This window comes from Equus przewalskii, chromosome 24 (genome assembly GCF_037783145.1).
Source record: "Equus przewalskii isolate Varuska chromosome 24, EquPr2, whole genome shotgun sequence".
Taxonomy (NCBI): domain Eukaryota; kingdom Metazoa; phylum Chordata; class Mammalia; order Perissodactyla; family Equidae; genus Equus; species Equus przewalskii.
In genome coordinates this window covers 29324733-29347789 of record NC_091854.1, presented here as the reverse complement: position 1 = coordinate 29347789, position 23057 = coordinate 29324733, and the positions used below count along the sequence as shown (strand labels likewise).

Here is a 23057-nt window from a genome sequence, read left to right as displayed (position 1 = left end):
GTGACCTATCTAAAGTTTAGATTTTCTTTTAAATATCAAACTTAAGATACAATGATAGCCCAGGTTATAAGGTGATAAGTCCTATAGCTCTAAAGTCTCCAAAGGAAATGTATTTGGTTATAAATAAAGTAATTGTTTTCTGAAAATTATCAATTCTGTTTAAATTTGATATTTCAAAATATTTACTGATTTATTATTTTTAAATATTACATTTGTCTTTGGGTCAAAATCAGTGAGAATAGAAATATTCCAGTTTAATTTACGAAAATTTGCCAAAACTTTATAAAAACTTGCCAGGTTATAGTTATTCTGAAATAAGGACAACCCCTTAAATGTAGTAATGTCACTTTATTTTAAAAAACTCAAAAGTTCAGAATAGGGAGAGTAAAATTATATAATCACAAAACAATGAGAAGTGGAACTTGACAAACTTCTTATAATTGGACTTTGTAAAAATTCTTCCACATTGCTAAGTATACTTGAAAGTTAAAATCTTGTACTGATTTTAATCATAACATTTAATCTTAAAACTTAACATACTAAAAGCTAAAGTTGTAACGCAGGATCCTCAACTTGACAGTATTGACATTTTAGCCAGATAATTCTTTGTTGTGGGGCTTTCTGGGTACCAAAGGATTTTTAGCAGTATCCTTGGCATCTATGCAAAAGATACAAAAATGTCTCCATATATTGCCAGATGTCCCCTGGGGAGGTAAAAATGCCCCCTATTAAAAGCTACTGTTAATATATTTAAAGTTGTTGCAGAGCTAACATACATTATTTTTCTTACAAATTATTTAGTCTACAGAAAGAAAGAGAGGCAGAAAATGATGGGACCCAGATGTATAAAAGAGAGCCTAAGGGCAAGTGAAGAAGCAGCAGAGAAAGAACCCTTGAAACTCCTGACGGGTATCCAAGAAAAAATAAACTTTTCAGTTCAGCATCCAAGACGATGTGAAAGAGTAACAACACTGTTCCTGAGTAAAAGATGTATTTTCATGTTCCACCAGAAATAAAATACTGTAACCTATAAAAAAGAACTGATTTAAAATGTCATGTGGAAATAGCATTTTAAAAAAGCTGAAATAAATGGAATCTGACTTTTTTCGGTAGTGCTCCCTGGCGCTCTTTGCTCCCGAGGTTTAGCAGCCACGTTTGTTCTACTACGTGAATCAGCTGCAGGCCATTTCGCGGGTAGAGAGGAGAGCTCCAAGGCATTCAAAGAGTCATACAAATCCCAAGCGGTGGACATTATGCCTAAACAAAGAGACAGAAAGATAAAATTTATTCTAAACCAAATTCTAACATTTTAGCTTATACGTAAGTAGTTGCAGCAAAATCTAAGATAAGAATATCTCCTGTTGAGGAAAAAAAAGATACTGTTGGTTTACAACAATGGCAGGAAGTGGATAAAGATGAAAAAGAAATAAATCACGAGGAGACCTTAAGAGCTCCTTAGCCATCGCACTTTTGACATCTACAGATACCTTAGTGTCTCAGTGACAACTCCACATTATCCTCCCCATCCTTCCTGATCCTGCCTCTCCCTCTCTATTCCAAGCTGGTGCAGCATAAGCTCCTCAGTGTGTCAGTGGAGGGCTGCCTTGATACGGACCTGCACAACCGTGTTATAACAAGGTTTTAACGTTCCTTTACTTATGGTTAACATATAACGTGTCATATTCTACAGAACTTTTTGTTTATAATCATCGAATTCCATTTTATCAAAGTAAGATTTCCTACATATTTATGCGAAGACTGTACTTCTTGGGAAAACAATAGATTCTATTCTCAAGAAACTTGTAGAGTAGTATGGGTATTACCATCTCTTTTAAAATTTTTGTTTATCTATACTTATTTTGATGAGCAAATGTAACAATGGTCTCCAAACAAAAATTGGCAAGGTTATTTATCTCCAAATTTTTTAAAAAAGAAAAAAGCTCCCAACCCCTTTCATTGCTGATATAACAATGAAAGGCTTATATAATAATTATTTTATCATTGACTAAGTAACAACATATTCCTACATGCTATACTTACTAAACTTTCAGTTAAACTTCCATGATTTAATAAAGAATTCTTTTCCCTGAAAATCAAAACAGGATCTGGATCTAATAAATGCAACCACTTCATTGTTAGAATTTTTATTTTCATGATGTAAAATGAAGGAGCTCTGGTATTTAACAATATTTTCAATTAGTAGGAATGTTAACTCACATTTCAAAATAACATTTTCTATCTTATTGAACTTAGTAATATCTAACAAAGTCATACACAGAATATTTAGTATTTTGCTGAATTGAAAAGGGTACAATTTCCATGTTCATGAAGTAAAAGACCATAGAAAGAAATTATGTCTTTGAATATTGAATTATCTAAACTTCTTCTTCTTCCCTTACCTGAAAATTTAGTAAGTTGAGCATATAGGAACACATTGTAACATGGTCACTAATAAAATAATTGCTACATAAATAATGTTATAAATGAACAGTATAAAGCGTTAGGGTGTTAGTGTTAGTTGTTTCTAGGGGTCTGTCCCTGTGGCGCAGCGGTTAAGTTCGAACATTCCACTTCAGCAGCCCGGGGTTCGCCGCTTCGGATCCCAGGTGCGGACACAGCACCGTTTGGCAAGCCATGCTGTAGCAGGCGTCCCACATATAAAGTAGAGGAAGATGGGCATGGATGTTAGCTCAGGGCCAGTCTTCCTCAGCAAAAAGAGGATTGGCAGCAGATGTTAGCTCAAGGCAATCTTCCTCAAAAAATAAAAAAAATAAAAAAAAATAAAGTTGTTTCTTCTTTGAAGATAACACTGGTAATTTTAGTTTGGATGCCCTTGTTACATTTGTTCACTTGAATAAATTAACCTAAGAAACAGAAAAATCTTAAACCACATGCCATAATATCATGTACAAGATGGAATAATAAATAATGAATGATTGCAACTTCCCAACTGTATGCTATTATATACTACTAAAGAAACTTTATTTTAAGTAGCATCAGAAAAAAGTATTCCCAGCTATGCCTGTGCTTTGAGCATTTCTGAATCTAAAATATAACTACATAGTTTTTACAAATTTAAAAACATTGTTTCTATCTACTAGTTTAATTCAGACTATAAAAGAGTAGAAATCAGCTACATAACTTTTATGGGAAAATATTTTTACTTTTTAGCTGATTAAAAAGACATGCTTACTGTAAAAATAAATAAATAAATAAAGGTAAATATGACTTGTATTTCCATCACCCAGAGACAATAACTGCTAACACTTTGGTGTATGTCCTACCAGATATACATGAACAAATACATATGTATATTTTTTTAATAAAAACAAGCTCATATCACACACGCTTTTGTAAAAAACTTTTTGTTGTAGTATAATATACATAGAAAATAAGCTGGCTTTATGAAAAGTTGTGGGACTTAACTATATTTTCAAAAGCTAGCCAGGAATTATTGAATTTATTGAATTATCCATTTACTTGAAATGACACTTTTATCATAAATTACTATATCTATACTGTTGGATGGCTAATTTTTTCCTCACTTTCTGTGGATCTTTACAGAGGGAACTTTAGCTAAATCAACACTCCTGGCCCCTCTATAACCCTCATTCACTCATTCCCAGGAAAAGAAAAGTAACTCATCCTGTAGGAGCATCTAGGAGAAGGAACTGCAGCTCCCCCACTTCTGGATTCTTTCGTTAGGTCTGCTCACTTGCAGAAAGCTTGCATTCTGGTCTGTTCTCACCCCTACAGAGGAGCTCTGTGCTTGGCTAGCTCTGCCAATTACAGTCGGCAAGATCTATTCCGGAGGGAAGAATTAGCAAATGCACCAGCTGCAGCTTTAAGGCTACATTTTTCAATTAACTTGATCAGTAATAAACGTAATATTTTGATTTCCAAGTCTCTGATTCCTGAATTTCTTTCAATTTCATCCAAAATCAGGCAAGGAAGACATATGCTTTTTTATTGATCCATAAAAACTTAATATTTACTTGGTCTGTATCTAAGTTCTTTAGTAGAAACCGTCTTTCATTATTTTCATAAATCTTTATTGTAAAATATAAACCATTCACAGAAGAATGTGTAATATATATATGTGCAGTGTAAAGGAAGAATTAATCTCATATACTCACCAGCCAAGACAAGAAACAGAACATCCCCAGGTGCTTAGAAGCCCCCTGGACAGCCTCCTATCATAGCCCTCTTCCTTCTAGCTACCTCCAACAGAAGTACCCAGTTTTCCTAACTGTTGGATTGATCATTCTCTTGCTTTGTTTCAAGGTTTTTCTTCCTGTGGCAGATGCTGTTAGTGTCCTGCCCACACCTGCTCCAGATGACCTCTTGCTGGCCAATCTCCAACTGCCCACACCTGCATTTCTTTGTTTAGGGCCATCTTTGGCCACCAAGGCTACTTTGATGTCCACAAACTCTGATGAACAAAATCAAACAACTAAATAAATGGAGAGATATTCCATGTTCATGGATAGGAAGACTCAATATTGTCAAGATGTCAGTTCTTCCCAAATTGACCTGTAGATCAATGCAACTCCAATCAAAATCCCAGCAAGTTATTTTGTAGATACTGACAAGCTGATTCTAAAGTTTACATGGAGAGGCAAAAGACCCAGAATAGCCAACACAACATGGAAGAAGAACAAAGTTGGAGGACTGACACTACCCAACTTGAAGACTTACTCTGAAGCTATGTAATCAGGACAGTGTGACATTGGTGAAAGAATAGACACATAGAGGAGTGGGACAGAATAGAGTGGCTAGAAATAGACTCACATCAATATAGTCAAATAATCTTTGACAAAGGAGCAAATACAAAGGAGCAAAGATAGTCTTTTCAACAAATGGTACTGGAACAACAGGATATCCCCATGCAAAAAACTAATCTAGACACAGACCTTATATCCTTTACAAAAATTAACTCAAAATTGATTATAGACCTAAAAGTAAATAGCAAAAGTAGAAAACTCCTAGAAGATAACAAAGGAGAAAATCTAGATGACCTTCAGTATGGTGATGACTTTTTAGATACAACACTAAAGGCGTGATCTATGAAGCAAAAATTGATAAGCTGGACTTCATTAAAATTAAAAATGTCTGCCCTGTGAAAGGCAATGTCAAGAGAATAACAAGACAAGCCATGTACTGGAAGACAACATTTGCTAAAGATACATCCGATAAAGGACTGTTGTCCAAAATATACAAATCTCTCTTAAAATTCAACAATAAGAAAAAAAACTTTAAAAACGGGCCAAAGAGTTTAACAGACACCTCACCAAAGAAGATATACAAATGGAAAATAAGTATATGAAAATATGCTCCACATCATATGTCATCATGGATACACAAATTAAAACAATGAGATACCACTGCACACCTTTTAGAAAGGTCAAACTCAGGGACACTGACAGTACCAAATGCAGGCAAGGATGTGGAGCAACAGGAACTATCCATCATTGCTAATGGGAATGCAAAATGGTACAGCCAATTTGGAAGACAGTTTGGCTGTTTCTTACAAAACTAAAAATACTGTTACCATATGATTCAGCCATTATGCTCCTTGGTATTTAACCAAAGGAATTGAAAACATGTTTACACAAAAGCCTACACACAGATGTTTATATCAGCTTTCTTGATAACAGCCAAAACTTGGAAGCAATCAAGATGCCCTTCAGTATGTGAATGGATAAGTATATCCTGATACATACAGATGGTTAAGAGTCTGGCTAACTATGTTCTGGGAGCCTTCCACAAGGGAGGAGGGGATTTCAGAGAAGTTGCTGTGTGTAGCATTCAGTATGCACAGGGTCATTTAATCCCACTGTTTTTGGTTAAGTACACATGTCCTGAATTTTGCATGGTATTCCCCAGCAAAAGAGTCTCTATTTTGCCCTTTCCAGAGAAGAAATTTCTGACACATCCCAGGGTAGAAGAGAGGAAGTTGCTCAGAGCATGTTATCTGTACCTGACTCTTTTTTGTGACTGAACATTTCATTGTATCTATTTATACGTTTTTATCCATTCATCCCTTGACAGACATTTCAGTTTTTTCTACTTTTTGACTATGGTAACACTGCTGCTCTCAATCTGTGTGTACCTATATTTGAGTACCTGTTCTCAATTCTTTGGGATATATATCTAGGAATTGAATTGCTGGGCCATACAGCAATTCTATGCCAAATTGTTTGAAGAACTACTAAACTGTTTTCCACAACAGCTACACCATTTTAATCCCCACCAGCAGTGTATGAGGGCTCCAATTTCTCAACGTTCTTGTCAACACTTATTTTCCGGTTTTAATTATAGCCATCCTAATGGGTGAGAAGTTGTAACTTGTAGTTTTCATTTCTCTAATTATTAATGATGTTGAACAACTTCTTATGTGCTTGTTGGCCATTTGTATATACTCCATTAATTTGAGTCCTCTATCTTCTGTCAAGCCCTATGCCCATTTGGGTTGCTTCTATTTGTTTGTTTTTGGATTATAAAATTTCCTTATATATTCTGGATGCTAGACCTTTATCAGAAATAAGATTTGCAAATATTTTCTCCCATTATAAGGTTGTCCTTTCACTTTTTTGATAATGTTCTTTGATGCACAAAAGTTTTTAATTTTGATGAAACCTAACTTATCTATGTTTTCTTTTGTTTTTCATGCTTTTAGTGTCATATCTAAGAAACCATTGTCAAAGCAGAGGACGAAAATATTTACCCTTAATGATTTCTTCTAAGAGTTTTGTAGTTTTAACTCTTACATTTAGGTCATTGATCTATTTTGAGATAGTTTTTGTTTATGTCATCCAACTTTATTCTTTTGCATGTGGCCACCAAGTGTCCCAGCACCATTCATTGAAAAGTCTATTTTTTCTCCATTTAATGGTCTTGGCACCTTTTTCAAAAATCTTTTGACCCTATATGTGAGAGTTTATTTCTGGGCTCTCTATTCTAGTCTTTTGGTCTATATATCTGTCTTTATGCTAATACCACCCTGTTTGGATTACTGTAACTTTATAGCAAGTTTTCAAATCGGGAAGTGTAAGGCCTCTAATTTTGTTCTTCTTTTTCAAGATTGTTTTGGCTATTTGGGAGTCCCTTGATATTCCATATAAACTTGAGGATGATTTTTTTCTATTTCTGCAAAATATCCTCTGGGGGTTTTGATAGCGATTGTGTTGAATCTTTAGATTTCTTGAGTAGCAGTCACGTCTTAACACTATTGTCTTTCAACCCTTGATCACAGGATGTCTTTCCATTTAGTTAGGTCTCCTTTAATTTCTTTCAGCAACGTTTTGTAGTTATCAGGGTACAAGTGTTTCACCTCCTTGGTTAAATTCATTCCTAGGTATTTTATTATTTTGGATGCTATTGTAAATGCAATTATTTTCTTAATTTCCTTTTCAGATTGTTCATTGGTAGTGTATAGAAATACAACTGAATTTTGTGTGATTTTGTATTCTGCAACTTCTCTGAATTCATTTATTAGCTCTAATAACTTTTGTGTGGATTCTTAAGATTTTCTATACTTAGATCATGTCATCTACGAATAAAGATAGTTTTATTTCTTCCTTCCCAACTTGATGCATTTTATTTCTTTTCCTTGCCTAACTGCTCTGGCTAGAACTTCCAGTACAAGGTTGAATAGAAGTTGAGAAAGCAGGCATCCTTGTCTTATTTCTGATCTCATAGGGAAAACTTCCAGCTTTTCACCATTGAGTATAATGCTAACTGTGGGTTTTTCATAAATGCCCTTTATCTGGTTGAGGAAATTCTCTTCCATTCCTACTTTGTTGAGTGTTTTTATCATAAGACTGTGTTGGATTTTGTCAAATGATTTTTCTGCACCAATTGGGATGGTCATGTGTGGTTTTTTCCTTTGTTCTGTTAATGTTGTGTATTACATTGATTGGATTGTTTACCCCATTTATTTAAAATAATTACTGTTCAGGAAGGACTTCTGCCATTTTTCTATATGTCTTAGATCTTCTTTGTTTTACAATTCCTCCATTACTCCCTTCTTTTGTCTTTGCTCTCTTTTTATTTTTGGTGAGGAAGACTTGCTCTGAGCTAACAACTGTTGCCAATCTGACTCTTTTTTTTTTTTTTTGCTTGAGGAAGATTAGCCCTGAGCTGACATCTGTGCCAATTTTCCTCTATTTTGTATGTGGGTTGCTGCCACAGTGTGGCTGATGAGAAGTGTATGTCTGTGCCAGGGAACAAATCAGGAAACCTGAGTTGCCGAAGCAGAGTGTGCCAGATTTAACCGCTATGTCATGGGGCAGGACACCCTCATCTTTTTTTATAGTGTACCATTTTGATTCCTATCTCATTTTCTTTTCTGTAATTTTTAAGTTATTTTCTTGGTGGCTGCCTTGGGGATTACAACTAATTTCTTAAAATTTTAACAATCTATTTTGAATTAACGCTACTTTACTTTAATAGTATACAAAAATTGCTCCCATACGGCTCCATCCCACCCACTTTACATTGATGCTGTCACAAATTACATCTTTATGCCCATTAGCATAGATTTATAATTATCATTTTATGCATTTCTTTTAAATCATATTACAAAAAATAGGATTAACAAACCAAATTACAATCCTGGCTTTTGTATTTACTTCTGTAATTACATTTACCAGTGTTATTTCTTCATAAGTCTTCAAGCTACCATGTAGTGTCCTTTCATTTCTGTCTGAAAGACTCCCTTTAGCATTTCCTGCAGGCTGTTCTACTAGTGCTGAATTCACTTAGCTTTTCTTTATGTGGTAATGTCACTTTCTCCTTCATAAGGATATATTTAATTTTAATTACTGAATTTAATCTCTCTTTCATAAGGATTGTTTGAAGGATACAGAATTCTTGGTTGACAGTTTTTTTCTTTCAGTGCTTTAAGTGTGTCATCCCACAGACTTCTGGCCTCCGTGGTTTCTGCTGAGAAATTGAATGTGATCTTATTGAGGATCCTTGCACGTGACAAGTCACTTTTCTCTTTCCACTTTCGAGATTCTCTCTTTGTCATTCAACAGTTTGATTATAGTATGCCTTGGCGTGGATCTCTTTGTGTTTATCCTTCTTGGAGCTTGTTAAGCTTCTCGGATGTGCAGATTCTTGTCTTTTATCAAATTTGGGAAGTTTTTGGCCACTATTTCTCCAAATATTCTTTGTGCCCCTTTAACTCTCTCTTCTCTTCTCTTTCTGAAGTTTCCATTATGTATATGATGGTATGCTTGGTGGAGTCCCACAGGTCCTTCAGGCTCTGTTCATTTTTCTTCATTCTTTTTTCTTTCTGCTCCTCAGACTGGATCATTTTAATTGACCAATCTTTAAGAATTGCTGACTCTTTATTCTGCCTGCTCAGATCTGCCATTGAAAACTCTAGTGAGTTTTTCCATTTCAGTTATTGTACTTTTAATTTCCAGAATTTAAGTTTGGTTCCTTGTTATAATTTCTGTCTCTTTATTGATCTTCTTTACATCATTCTCCTGGTTTCCTTTAGTTCTTTGTCTACAGTTTCCTTTAGCTTTATGAGCATATTTAATACAATCCATCCAAAGTCTTTGTCTAGTCAGTCCAATGTCTGTACTTCCTCAGGGATTTCTGTTAATTTCTTCCTTGAATGGGCTATACTTTCTTGTTTCTTTGTATCCTTTGTAATTTTTTTTTGTTGAAACTGAACATTTTGAATATCATAATGTGGTAACTCTGGAAATCAGATTTTTCCCACTCCTCATGGTTTGGTTTTGTAGTTTGCTGTGAGTGACAGTTGTTTGTTTGCTTAGTGATGTTTCTAAACTATTTTCATAAAGTCTGTAATCTTTGGCATGTATCATCTCAGAAGTGTTTGTTTCTTAGATTTTGATCAGCTAGTGTCCTGACAGAGATTTCCTTGAACACCTGGAATTCTTTCTCCTCCAAAAGAGGGGGCAAGGGGAGAAGAAAAGAACAAAGAAACAAAGAAAAGGGGAAAAAGCCCTCTCCCAGTGTTTGCAGATTGAGTCTATGTTGGGGAATTCCTTCAATGCTCAGCCAGGCTGTTTACAACTATGTCTCAGCCTTCACTTCCTGCTTGTACTAAGCCTAGAGATCAGACAGAGGTGAAATTTTAGAATTTTTTCAGGTCTTTTGTGAGCATGCATCCTGCCCTAGGCATGCACATGACTTTCTAAATCCCCCCTTATACACAAGTCTTTTTCAATAACTTAATGTCCCCAAGAAACTCTCTCCCCAGGTTTTTCTCCCAGGCTTTCAGTGTATCTCTGGTTTGACTCAATTGGATTCTCTTGCCTCAGGTAGAAGTGAGTTGTTCATTTGCTTTACAGTGTTTTTGAAGAATGCAGAATGCACAGCTGCTTTACCACCTGAAAGAGTTCTGAGTTAGGCAAAAAAAAAAAACTAGTGCCGTGTATCAGTCCTTCAGGTAGTCCCCAGACATGCTAAAACAGACAAACCAAATTCTTTGGGAATAAGATCTACTCTGCTTCCTCAGGAACCAGGGGCCAGGTTCCCACACCAGGAAGGCAGGCTGCCATCTTTAAGACCACCACCACACTGGGGAGGGGAGTGGGGCAAGAGCAAGGAAAGATGCAGCAAACCTCTCCTACTAATTATGAGTCGCCTTTTTCTTGATTTAGCACTTGCTAAGAAGTCTGTCTATTTTCATCTTCTTAAAGAACTAGCTTATAGTTTTGTTGAGTAAAAAAGGCCATTAAGGTTACCACCTTTCTTCCAATTACCCTTTTGGCCCCACCTCACAGATTTTTGGCTATGCAGTGTTCCTGGGGTTGTTAATTTGTAAACATCGAAGAATAGTAAGTATAGCAGTTAAGAGAATCAGACTGTCTGGGGTATCATCATCTGCCACACTAGCTGAGTGAACTTGGGCACTGTTTCTTCCTCTATCAAATGAGGAATGATAATAATAATACCTACCTCATAGGGTTGTTGTGAGAATTAAACCAGTTAATATATGTGAAAGGCCTAGAATCGTGTTTGGCACATTTTAAATGTTATTAGTCGTGGTTGATAGTCTCTGTGATGGCTAAACAATTGGTTTTTATAAATCCTTCATAAACGTGTGAAGAGTACAAAGTTCTATGATATAGTTTGTATAAAAATCAAGATTGATAATTATGTTACTCAAATCTTGTATATCTGTGTTTATTACTTGTTATTTGTCAAATTCTGAAAGCTGTAGATCACAGTACCCAGCTACTGCTGTGATTTGGCCCAATTATTTCTATTCTTGCTTTATATATTTCAACATTAATTTGTTAATTGACAGACTCAAAAAACATATATTACAATATGGTAGTTTATCAGGCAGGATAAAACATAAATTACCTTTGTCTTCCTTTATGATTCTGTCACATTGAACATCTTTATTCTTTGGTGCTCCGTTAATAGTCTGCATCATCCTTTCAACATATAAGTCATTGCCTAATCTATTTCTACAAAGGATCTCATAATTCTTGTTTCTCTGGCTAGAAAAAATAAAATATATTCAATTCATTAATAAAAATTGATTATTACCACACATATCATCTCTTTATGTTACACTTTTTCTTAAAATTACCTTCTTTAATGTGGATTGCTCCAAAATGTGAAGTGAGAGTTCAAAAAACCTCCTAGGGAAAGACTGCATTAAACTCTTTCACCATCCTCCCAGCATCCCTACCTTCAGTGCCCACCAGTATATTTAGCACTATCTCCACATAGGTTTTATGAACTTTGATATAGGTACTTAAAACTATAAATTTCTCTCAAAGTACTACTTTTGTGTCATCCTGTAAATATGTATTATTTTCATAATTGTTAAGTTCTGAGTATTTCTTAAATTTCCATTATGATTTCTTCTTTGGTTCAAGAGGAGTTTGGAAATGTGCTTTTTAACTTCCAAATGTGTATGTGAACGTGTGTCTATGTTTTAGTTGAGATTTATGTTATTAATTGTTTACTTCATTCCACTGTGGTTAGAGAATTTGGTTTGTATGATACCACTTCTTTGAAATTTTTGAAATCTTGCCTCATCCTTGCCTTGTGCATGGATGGTTTTTAAAAATATTCCAGGTGTTCTTGAAAAGAGCATGTGTTCTCTCCTTGTTCAGTGCAGTGTTCTACATGTGACCATTAAATTACATTTTGGGTTCAAATTTTCTATATCTGTACTAATTTTTTATCTGGTTGGCCTATCAATAATTAAGAGAGGTTTAAATCTCCTACTTTAATAGGATACTTACCAAGTTTCCAATTTTTCCTTCATATATCGTGAGGCTATTTTATTAGGAATAGTCAAGTTTATAATTATCATACCTTCCTATCATTATGAGCTGACCTTCTTCATCCCTAATAACACTGTCGGTTTAATTGTTTCTCTGTCGATAATATGTTCCTTCTTTCTTTTTTTGTTCTGTTTTTAAAATCTTCTTTTAAAATTTGGTACTCTGAAGTATCAATACAATGCACTGAGTCCCTTCTTTTTCTGTGGATTTCTTTTCATTTATTCCTACTTCAGTTGGAGTGGCATCTTTCAATAGTTTGGGAGAGTCTTTAACCACTGTCTTCGAACAGTACCTCTCCTCCATTCTTTCTATTCTGCTCTTCTAGAACTGATTAGATATATGTTAGACCTATATTCTACTGTCAATATCCTTTTAAATTTCTCTTTCTTACTTTATATCCCATTTTTGTCTCCAAGGTTTATGATGTATAGTTTATCCAGATCAATGTTTCAATTTATTAAATCTCTATTCAATTATGTCTTGTTTAAATTTAATGTTTACTTTTTAACTTCAATAAGTATACAAATATACTTTATTTTAAAGTCCTTTTTAGATGTTTTTCCAAATATGAGTCATCATTTTGATAGTTTATTAATGTTAATGATGTTTTCACTCTATCTTTTATTTAAATGTTCAACATATATTTTATATTCTTTATCTGAGAATATCATTACCCATAGTCTTCAGGGTCTAGACCTAGTGTTTGGTATTTCTTTTCGTTCTCATTCATAATGACTTGTTTCTTGGCTGGTTTGGTGTATTTTTTCCAAACTCAATCTGAGGGAATCTTAAGAGCCTAGATGGGATGTGCTTTTCTCCAGAGAAGGTTTGTGTTTGCTTATCACAGTAGGTAGGAGATTCTACTGACCTGGGACCACTTGAGACAACTGAGCCTTTGAAGGGTCTTGGCTTCATCCAAGGATCTCCTTCAGCTCTCTCAATTTGTGGGGGCCCAAGGTTACCGAGGGGCTCTAGCCCCACCTGCTAATTTTAACATTTGCTTCCAGCATCTCTCTCTCCCGTTTCAGATCACTGCTCTATCCCTTTGTTATTTTTTTCTTTCCTGTTTTTGGTCCTAGGAGCTTTCTCTTTATGTCTTATGAGTTCTTAAAAGTATTATTCAGGATCTAATTGTACTATATTTTATAGTCCAAACAATTCTACAATATTTTATATGTGGGGAAGAATAATACTGTAAAAATTATTTTAGTGACGGATTTTTTAGTACTATGAATCATATTCAAATTATATTTGAAGCTAAATAATCTGAATAACTATATTAATATGTATTTATAGTACCATATTAATTTTAGACAGAGCAGACTTCAGAGCAAGGAAAACTATCTGAGATAAAGAGAGGCATTACATAATGATAATGATGCTAGTTTGCCAAAAAGACATAACAGTTCTTAATGTGTATGCACTTAACAAAAGAGCTTCAAAATACATAAGGCAAAAACTAATGATCTATTTATATTCACTAATAGAGAGAAATGGAAAATCTGCTCTAATATAGTAAGTTCGGTTTATTTCCCTATAACATATTTTCCCTTCCTAAGTTTTGCATATAAAAATGTCAGTCCTTTCCTTTTAAATTGAAAAGAATTTATACATGCATAAAAGAAAAAACAAAACCCATTAAGATTTGGAAGCTTCCTTTCTTTCTTTTATTATTTGACTTAGTGGTTCACCTACTTTTTAAAGAGTATGGTAAAGCTATGAGTTCTTCCTCTAGAAAAAAGTACACACAACATAAACACTTTGCATATAATTTCATGGGGCACATATATAACTTTATACACAGTTTCTCCAGACACGTACACCACCAGTGTATATCCAGGAATCCTGAAGAACAGAATCAAGGAGAAGAACTTCTGATTTAGGATGTAAACTGCAGAAGCAATGGAGACAACTGAACCATACACACCTTACTTTCTCAGCTTCCTCAGATTCCACAGAGAGCATGACTGTTGGTAGGTCAAAAAGTCTCAGTGTTTCTGTCTCTGTGAGTATTATCTCTATAGTCTTCTCCAGGTCTTCTTTTAAAATTTTCCCAGGTATTGTCCTCAAAACTCGTAAATCTAAAACATATGACTTAATAAAAATCACTTACCAATTGCTATTTTTAATTTTCATTTCACCAAAATATCATAAGGGGTTATACAGTGCAGGTGGCTTTACACGGTCAAGGACCAGGCTGTGTCGTGAGACGTAGTCTACTCAATCCCTCTGAAGCCAAACTGGATCTCACAGCCCATAAACAGTCTTGGCTGCTGATATTCCAAGCCTAGACCAGCTTCACACTTGTAGTCACGACCCTAAGGGCATCCCATTACATCTACCCCATAATATCAACAGGGAGACTGGGGTGAGCGAATGTTGATAACAATCAAGAAGATGGGCAAGTGTACTTTGGGAACATAGGATGCAACCCTTTCTTGAGCCCTGAACTCAATTTCTAGTCTGCATCTACAACAACCTTTTATTCTTTGTTTGGCCTTTTTATTAGTTGCCTTTTGATTTAGATTATAGCCTACCTTTAATCATCTTCACCAGGAGCTAAAAAGACTCTCCAGTGGAAGTTCTGGTTCAATATAAGAAGAAAATAAGCTCAATACCCATGCGAACAATTCTTTGAAAAGAGTTAGCTGCGAGCCTTTAGGCCAGTCCGAGGCCCACAGTCCTTGGGAAACTTCACTGAGGACAGAGTTTCAGGGCTGGGGGTGCTGGGACTTGGTTGCGTGGGTAATAAAGAGCCAGGAAAAGGCACAAAGGTCAGAGCTTTCTGTTAAAAATAGGGTGTGAGGCAGGGATTGGTGGGGCTTTGGAATGGGTATAGCTTTAGGAAAACAAGACTTACAAGGACACACTTTCCAGAGACCAGACTCAGTCTCCGCTTAAGAAGGCCCAAAGCCGGAGAAAAACGCCCTCCTTACAACCGGAAACAATACAGGCCCCTAACTCCACAAACCAGTCAGCCGAATAAGCTATAGAATACTTGTCTAAGATACTTGTCATATATATTAAATATAATAAAAACGTATGAAAATGTTTGTGATAAAATGTTAAATGACAGAACAGAAGGTACAGTACGGTATGACAATGTAAAATACTCATGCATATGGACAGGGTCAGGAAACACAAAATTTAAAATTGCTAGTCTTTTATAGTATTGGATGATTCTTTTTAAAAATACTTTTTAATTTTTATTATTAATGCAATAAAATATAAGAAAGAGATGTTTTATACAGGTAAATCTGGCTAAAATAGATACAGGATAAGTGAAAAAGTACATGAATTATCCAAATGGACACAACTTGAGGTATATCTAGTCCTGTCAGTCCATTGTATCAATGAAGAAAAGGAGAAACAGAGAGGCTAAGCAAGAAGTCTAAGCCTGCACAGGAATACTGGCAGTTTCGAGACTAGAAATATAGGCTCTTGATTCTCTAAATTTTCTTTCTTTTAGACCACCAGATCTTCATTTATGATTTACTTAAATATACTTCAAAGTAGCACTATGGCACAGATAGTCTAATGATAAAAACAAGTGATCTTATATTCAATGTATCAATGTATAGAACCTAATATTGTAACATCTCAGTTACGGCTACAGAAAATCATAGTCTAGTTAATCTTCTACTTAACAGCAGAGGAACTACCATTCATAGACAAAGCCCTAGGATGGCAAATAGGAGTTTTTCCTGGATCTCTGTATTTATCATTACCTGAATGTTGCTTGAATTTGATGTATATTGAGAAACGGCCTCACACTCCACTGTATACCTTCAGAATCTATTTCATGGATCAGATCCCCTAACTCTAAACTGGCCTTACAACCACACCTTGACTACATATCCCTTTCCATCTGGAAAAGCATCACAAATTTATATCTGCTTTGCCTGCTCCTATTTACCACCAGCGATGGCGAGAACACCTTTTCTCCACTCCTGATGGTTCTTCCAGAAGGAGGGAGCCCTAGCAGACAGTCTTGGCTCTTCTTCACACCTTGACTCATGATGCCCTTGGAAAGGGTTGGAGTAGACCTGAGGTGGTCTAGATCCTTTAATGGATGGGTGGGTAAGTCTGTCAAATCTGGGAGTTTAACAGTAGGCTTTTATTCACATGTCACATTTGGGCTCCAATCTACCATATTTACCCTTACTATATTTTTCGGTTAATTCAGAACTGTATGGGAAAAGCGCTACCTTCGAGATTCCAGTAGCCAGCAATCTAGGAAGGCTTCCTTGGGCCCTACTTAAGCCAAAATTGGTGTAATACAATTGCAATACAATTGAGTCACAGAAGCATTTTATTCTCACCCCTCCTCATAAATGGGTTGTATACAAATCAAGATACTTTCTTTATGAGTTCACGTACAACATATCTATTACTTATTTATTTGTTCACTGAGACTTTCCAGAGACCATCTGTGTGTAAGATGCTGTTTGGCCCCTACCTTGCAATTAAAACCACAAGCTTTTCTAACCATAATCCTCCTTTTGGCTATACAGTAAAGCAATGGTTCTCAAACTTTAGCATGCATCAGAATCACCTGGAGGGCTTATTAAAGTAGAGATTGCATGGAACTTGCCCTTAGGTATTTTTAAAAACATGTAATAAACTTTTTGTTTTACAATAGTTTTACATATACTGAAAATCTGAAGAATTTTACAAAGAGTTCCTGTATAGCCTCTACCCAGTTTCCCCTATTGTTAACATTACTATGGCACATTTATCACAACTAATAAACCAATATTGACACTTTCTTATTATCAAAAGCCCATATTGTATCCCAATTTCCTTACTTTTTAACTAATGTCCTTTTCCTTTTCCAGGATCTCATCCAAGATACATTACACTTAGTCATAATGTCTCCTTAGGTTTCTCTAGACTGTGACATTTTCTGGGACTTCCCTTGTTTTTGATGACCTTGAGTTTTGAGAAGTACTGGTCATGTATTTGGAGAATATCCTTCAGTTCAGGTTTGTCTGATGGTAGACAGGGGTTATGGGTTCTGGGAGGAAGACTACAGAGGTCAAGTGTCATTCTCATCATATCACACCAAGGATACATGCTGTCAATGTGACTTACCACTGATGATATGAACCCTGACCTGAGGCAGAGCTTGTCAGGTTTCTCTGCTCTAAAGTTACTCTTCCGCCTCCCCCTCTATATCCCGTACTCTTTAGAAGGAACTCAACATGCAAAGTCAACACTTAAATGGGATGGGGAGTTAACATCCACCTTTTTGAGGGAGGAATATTTATAAAAATTATTGGGAATTCTTTCTTACAGGAGATTTGTCTTTTCTTCCCCCATTTATTTATTTATTCAATCATTTATTTATATCAGTATGGACTCATGGGGATTTACTTCATACTTTGGATTATAATCCAGTATTACAATATTTATTTTGTTGTAGAAATTATTCCACCTTTGACCATCGGGAGCTCTCTCTGTTGGCTGCTGTTTCACACACTCCCAACATTCACACACTCCCACCATGTTTTGTTTGGTTATTATGTCTTAACACTTTTTTACGTTCTGACTCATGTTAGATATTGCCTGCTCCAGCCATAGAATGAGTCATTTATCCAAAGATCTCTGCTTCCTTGTATTGGAGAATAGTATTGGGAACCAAGTTCAGGGCACTGGGTATGCTTGTTGCTCCTGGAATGTCACTCTTTCTAGGCCTGTCTAGGAATGTCTGTTTCAGCAGACAAACCTAGGAATTATTTGCATCTATACTAACCCATGTGTGTGTGTATATATATAATATACAACATATTTATGTATATTCGTCTGCATCTACATTAACCTAAACTTGGATTCATATTAATGTCTCTGATTCTCATCCAGTACCACATGGATAATTCTAACCTTCCCCCCTTGTCTGGCTGTAATTTCCCGCTCCAATGGCAGTGTGAAATCTGACCACCATCCCCTGCCTTTCATTGATTTGTGTGTTCAATCCTAGAATGAATGTACAATGGTTCAGAATTGATCATCCTTACCCCCACGGAGAATAACTCTATCAACTAACCACCATACAGTGGTTATGCACAGTTCCATGTTTGAAATTTTATGGTCTCTACTCAGTTTCAACATTATTTAGAACTACACTTCTCCCTACTCTTTGAGTGAGGGTATATCATACATTTGTAAAGCTGTTAGATTGTTATGTCACAGTCTGTATTCCACTCAAGGGTTCTCCAATCTTTTAATTGTGCTTTTTTTTTAAATGTAGATATATTAAGGTTCACTTTTTGTGATGTAAGATTCTACGGATCTTTATAAATGTGTAGTGTCATCTATCCACCACTCTAGTATCATACGGAATAGTTTTACCGTCCTAAAAAACCCACTGTGCTTCACCTGTTAAGCTCCCCACCTTTTCCAAGCCCCTGACAACCACTGATGGATTTTCTATTTCTCTACTTTTGCATTTTCCAGAATATCATATAAATGGAATCATACAATGCTACATACTAGCCTTTTCAGACTGGATTATTTGACTTGGCAATAAGTACCTAAGATTCATCCATGTTGTGTGGGATTTGTAGCTCATTTCTCTTTATTGCTGAATAATATTCCACTGTATAGGTGTAGCACTGTTCACTTATCCATTCACCTACTGAAGGACACCTTGGTTGATTCCAATTTTTTGTGATTGTGATTAAGCTGCTAGGAACATTTGAGTGGGGGTTTTGTGTAGATATAAGTTTTCAGATCAGTTGAATAAATACTTAGGAGTGGAGCTGCTGGATTCTATAGTAATACTATATCTAGCTTTATACAAAACGTCCAAATTGTCTTTCAAATTTGTTGCGCCATTTGCATTCCTATCAGCAATGACTGAGAGTTCCTATTTCTCCATATCTTTGCCACCAATCAGTATTGTCAGTTTTTTGGATTTTAGCCATTTTAATGGATGTGTAGTGATATCTCATTGTTTGAACTTGCAATTCCCTAATAACAAACGAAGATGAGTATCTTTACATAGGCTTATTTGCCATATGCATATCTTTTTTTTTTTTCTGCTTTATCCCACCAAATCCCCCCGGTACATAGTTGTATATCTTAGTTGCAGGTCCTTCTAGTTGTAGAACATGGGACACCACCTCAGTGTGGCCTGATGAGTGGTGCCATGTCCTCGCCCAGGATCCAAACCAGAGAAACCCTGGGCTGCCATAGTGGAGCATGTGAACTTAACCATTTGGCCATTGGGGCCAGCCCCCAAATATTTCTTCTATTCCATTCTCTTCTACTTTGATGTTCCAATTACACATTACATCTTTTGACATTGTCCCACAGTTTTTGGACGGCTATTTTGTCTTTTTCATTCTTTTCTCTCTTTGCATTTTAGGAAGTTTCCATTGACCTGGCTTAAAATTAACTGATTCTTTCCTCAGCCCTGTCAAGTCTACCAATGAGCCTATCAAAGATAGTCTTCAATTCTGTTACCGTGTTTTTTATTTCTAGCATTTCCTTTTGATTATTTTTTATTAATTTTCATCTGTCTGCTGACATCACATACCTTGCACATTGTATACTTTTTCCATTAGAGCTCTTAACATATTAATCATAATTATTTTAAATTCTCTGCCCAATAATTTCAAAACCAGTGTCACAGCTGAGTCTGGGTTTGATGACTTGATCTCTTCAAAGTATATTTTTCCTTGCCCTTTAGCACCTATGACTTGTTGAAAGTCAGACATGTTGAATCAGGTAACAGGTACTGAGATAAACAAGAGTTTAGCATAAGAATCTGTGTTAACCAGGCTAGGAGTCTGGCTATACTTAATGTCTGCTTTAGCTATAGGTATGAGGGGCTTCAAATTCCTCAAGAGTCCTTGTCTTTCTGTATCCACCCTTGGCTTTGGGGCTTTTCTTTGTACTGTTCCTTAGCAGAAGCCTGTGCTGTCCATCTTGCAGCTGTACATCGTGGAGGCTTGATGGTGTGGAGATAAGGTGTGTAGAAGGGAAGGATTCTATAATCTGATCAAATCTCAGTCTTTTAGTGGACACGTGTCTTGGAGTTGTAGTATTTACAAGTGTTTCTGACCCTACTCCAAGGGTATAGCTTTCTTCCCCCTGTCACCTGTTCCCTTCCCTGGCTGCAGCATTCTCAATCCAATTCCTTAAGGCCCCATTCTGTGTTCTTTTTGTTCCGTTAGGTAACGAAGGAATTCTGGTGCCCCAGGAGTTTTTTACTCTCCTAGTAGTAAGCACTCAGCCTCCAGACATTCATGAAAATAGTCATTTACATGTTCCCCAGCTTATGGTAACCAACTCTCAAGAGTTCTATTTCCCTGGACTGCCTGTCTCTCGAGACTTTGGAGCGGCAGTATGCCTGTCTCCTCATTCTCTGACGGGTCCAAGAAAAATTACTAATTTTCACTTTCTCCAACTTTGTCTTATAAGACAGCAGCAGTGACTTTTAAGCTCTCTACATGTTGGAGTGAAACTGGAAGTCCACCACCAGAGTTTTTGACTCAGTAGATCTTCATGGGGGTGGGTGGTCCTGTAATTTGTATTTCTAACAAATTCCTATGTGATGCTGATACACTGGTCTGGAAACCAAACTCTGAGAACCACTGCTGTAAAGAAGAGGTTGACCACACATTTCTTATCACACAGAAAGCTTTTAAAAATCTTGATGTTCAGGCATCATCTAATAATAATTAAATCAGAACTTTGGACATGTGACCTAGGTATCAGCATTTTTAATGCTAATTTAGAAAATTGTGACACATTAGAATCACGTGGGAATTTTTAAATATGTTTATATCCAGAAGTGTGTTAGAGCAGGCTTACACCAGCTTGCAAGAGCTGAATTATCAAATTATCAAGAATTTTATGAGCTAATTTTCAAAGTCATTATTCAAAATTAAATTATATAAACTTACTATTAAAAAAATCATGTTAAACACAAAGATAATAATTACTTAAGACTCATCACTTCCTGTCATTAAACTTTACTATTATCTAAATTCTTGCTATTATTTATATCTACTGTATCTGTATGTTGAAAATACTACTAATAACGTGCTGCTGAGCATCTCTTCCCAACTTCCCATTCAGAAATTCCATGTTGGTAGCTTGGAATGTGCTGTGGTGAAAGCATTTATACCATAGAAATTGGCGAATACCTAAATCAGGGCTCCTCCTACCTCAGAGCAGGTAGTTTTACACTTATTATCACACTACTATTTATGCGCAACCCCCCCACTCCCAGATATTCTGATTCAATTAGCCTAGAATGAGACTTGAGCATGGCAATTTTTTAGAAGTATACTAGATGATGTTAATGTACATTCAAGATTGAGAAACACTGCTCTAGTCTGAAAGAGCAGCCAGGGGGTAGAAGTAGATTGTTGAGGTGGGATTCACTTTAGAGGCTGACTTTGTAGTTGGAATTCACCAGCACTTGGCCAAGATGATATAAACATCTATATTACTCTTCAAGGCTTCTGGAGGTGAAGTTGTGTTACTGCTATTTGTTTGTTGTTTTCGATGTAGACAAGTAGAGAAAAGTCTCAAGGCAAATCATTACATAAAGATTTTAGTCTTTATATTAAAGAGCAATGCAAATCCATCCAAGCTTTTTTAAGCAGGGGAGAATGTGATTAAATTGTGTCTTTATTTTTTTTATTTTTATTTTTTTTGTGAGGAAGATTGGCCCTGAGCTACCATCTGTTCCCAATCCTCCTCTTTTTGCTTGAGGAAGATTGCCACTGAGCTAATATCTGTGCCAATCTTCCACTATTTCATGTGGGATGCCACCACAGCATGGCTTGACGAGTGGTGCTAGGTCCATGCTCAGGATCCAAATCTGCTAACCCTGGGCCACCAAACCTGGAGCACGCGAACTTAACCACTATGCCATGGGGCCAGCACTCTAGATCGTGTCTTTAAAAAGGTCATTCTGGATACAGTTTGGAACAAATTGAGGATAGAGAGCTGGGAGAGGTTATGACAATAACCTAGTCCTCTTTGTCTGCCTCTGAGAGGACGAGCTTCTCTCCTGCAACAGACACTGCTGATTGCCTAAGTGTTCATTGCTAAGCCTTTCTCCCCTCCTTTGCTTCTTTCCATTAATAGAGGCTGGGAAATCAAGTATTTAGTTTTCCCAGCTAGGGGTGGCCATGTGACACAGTTCTGGCCCATGAGATAAAAGCACAAATATACAGGAAGAAGGAACACTTCTGGGAAAGCTTTACTGTCCTGATAAATGAGGGAGATGTGACTGATTCTTTTCTTCTTTCCTGCCTTTTCTCCTTCTTTCTGCCTTTAATGTGGATATAATTCCCAGAGCTGGGGCAGATATTTTGAGATCATGAGACAAGAAGCAAGAAGAAAAGGCTTGAGGAAAGAGAATAGCAGAGCTGCCAAACCAGAGGTTGACATAATTAAGCTACAAAATCAAAGGCAAAAGCTATCTACCTTTTAACTTCTTTTTTTTCCTTTGTGAGGAAGATTGGCCCTGAGCTAACATCTGTTGCCAATCTTCCTCTATTTTGTATGTAGGACGCTGCCACAGCATGGCTTGATGAGCAGTGTGTAGGTCCACACCCACCAGGGATCTGAACCCATGAACCCCAGGCCACTGAAGGGAAGTGCATAAACTTAACCACTATGCCACTGAGCTGGCCCATCTCTTCACTTCCTTTAATGTGAGAAAAATGTCTCTACTTGTTCAGGCTAACGGTAGTTGGGTATTCTGTTACTTGTTGTCAGAAGCATTTCTGTTACACCAAA

General features: G+C 36.3%; 1 protein-coding gene across 3 annotated transcripts in view; it reads right to left on the bottom strand.

Annotated features, from left to right (window-relative positions):
* DNAI4 (dynein axonemal intermediate chain 4) overlaps nucleotides 1-23057 on the bottom strand; it is an 87029-nt gene that overhangs the window by 40297 nt on the left and 23675 nt on the right. For all 3 annotated transcript variants that reach the window (XM_070592222.1, XM_070592225.1, XM_070592224.1), the window contains exons 5-7: nucleotides 14221-14374; nucleotides 11356-11495; nucleotides 1102-1257 (exon numbers count right to left, since the gene is read on the bottom strand). In XM_070592222.1, the coding sequence (XP_070448323.1) occupies nucleotides 1102-1257; nucleotides 11356-11495; nucleotides 14221-14374 (450 nt within the window). The remainder of the gene's footprint in view (nucleotides 1-1101; nucleotides 1258-11355; nucleotides 11496-14220; nucleotides 14375-23057) is intronic.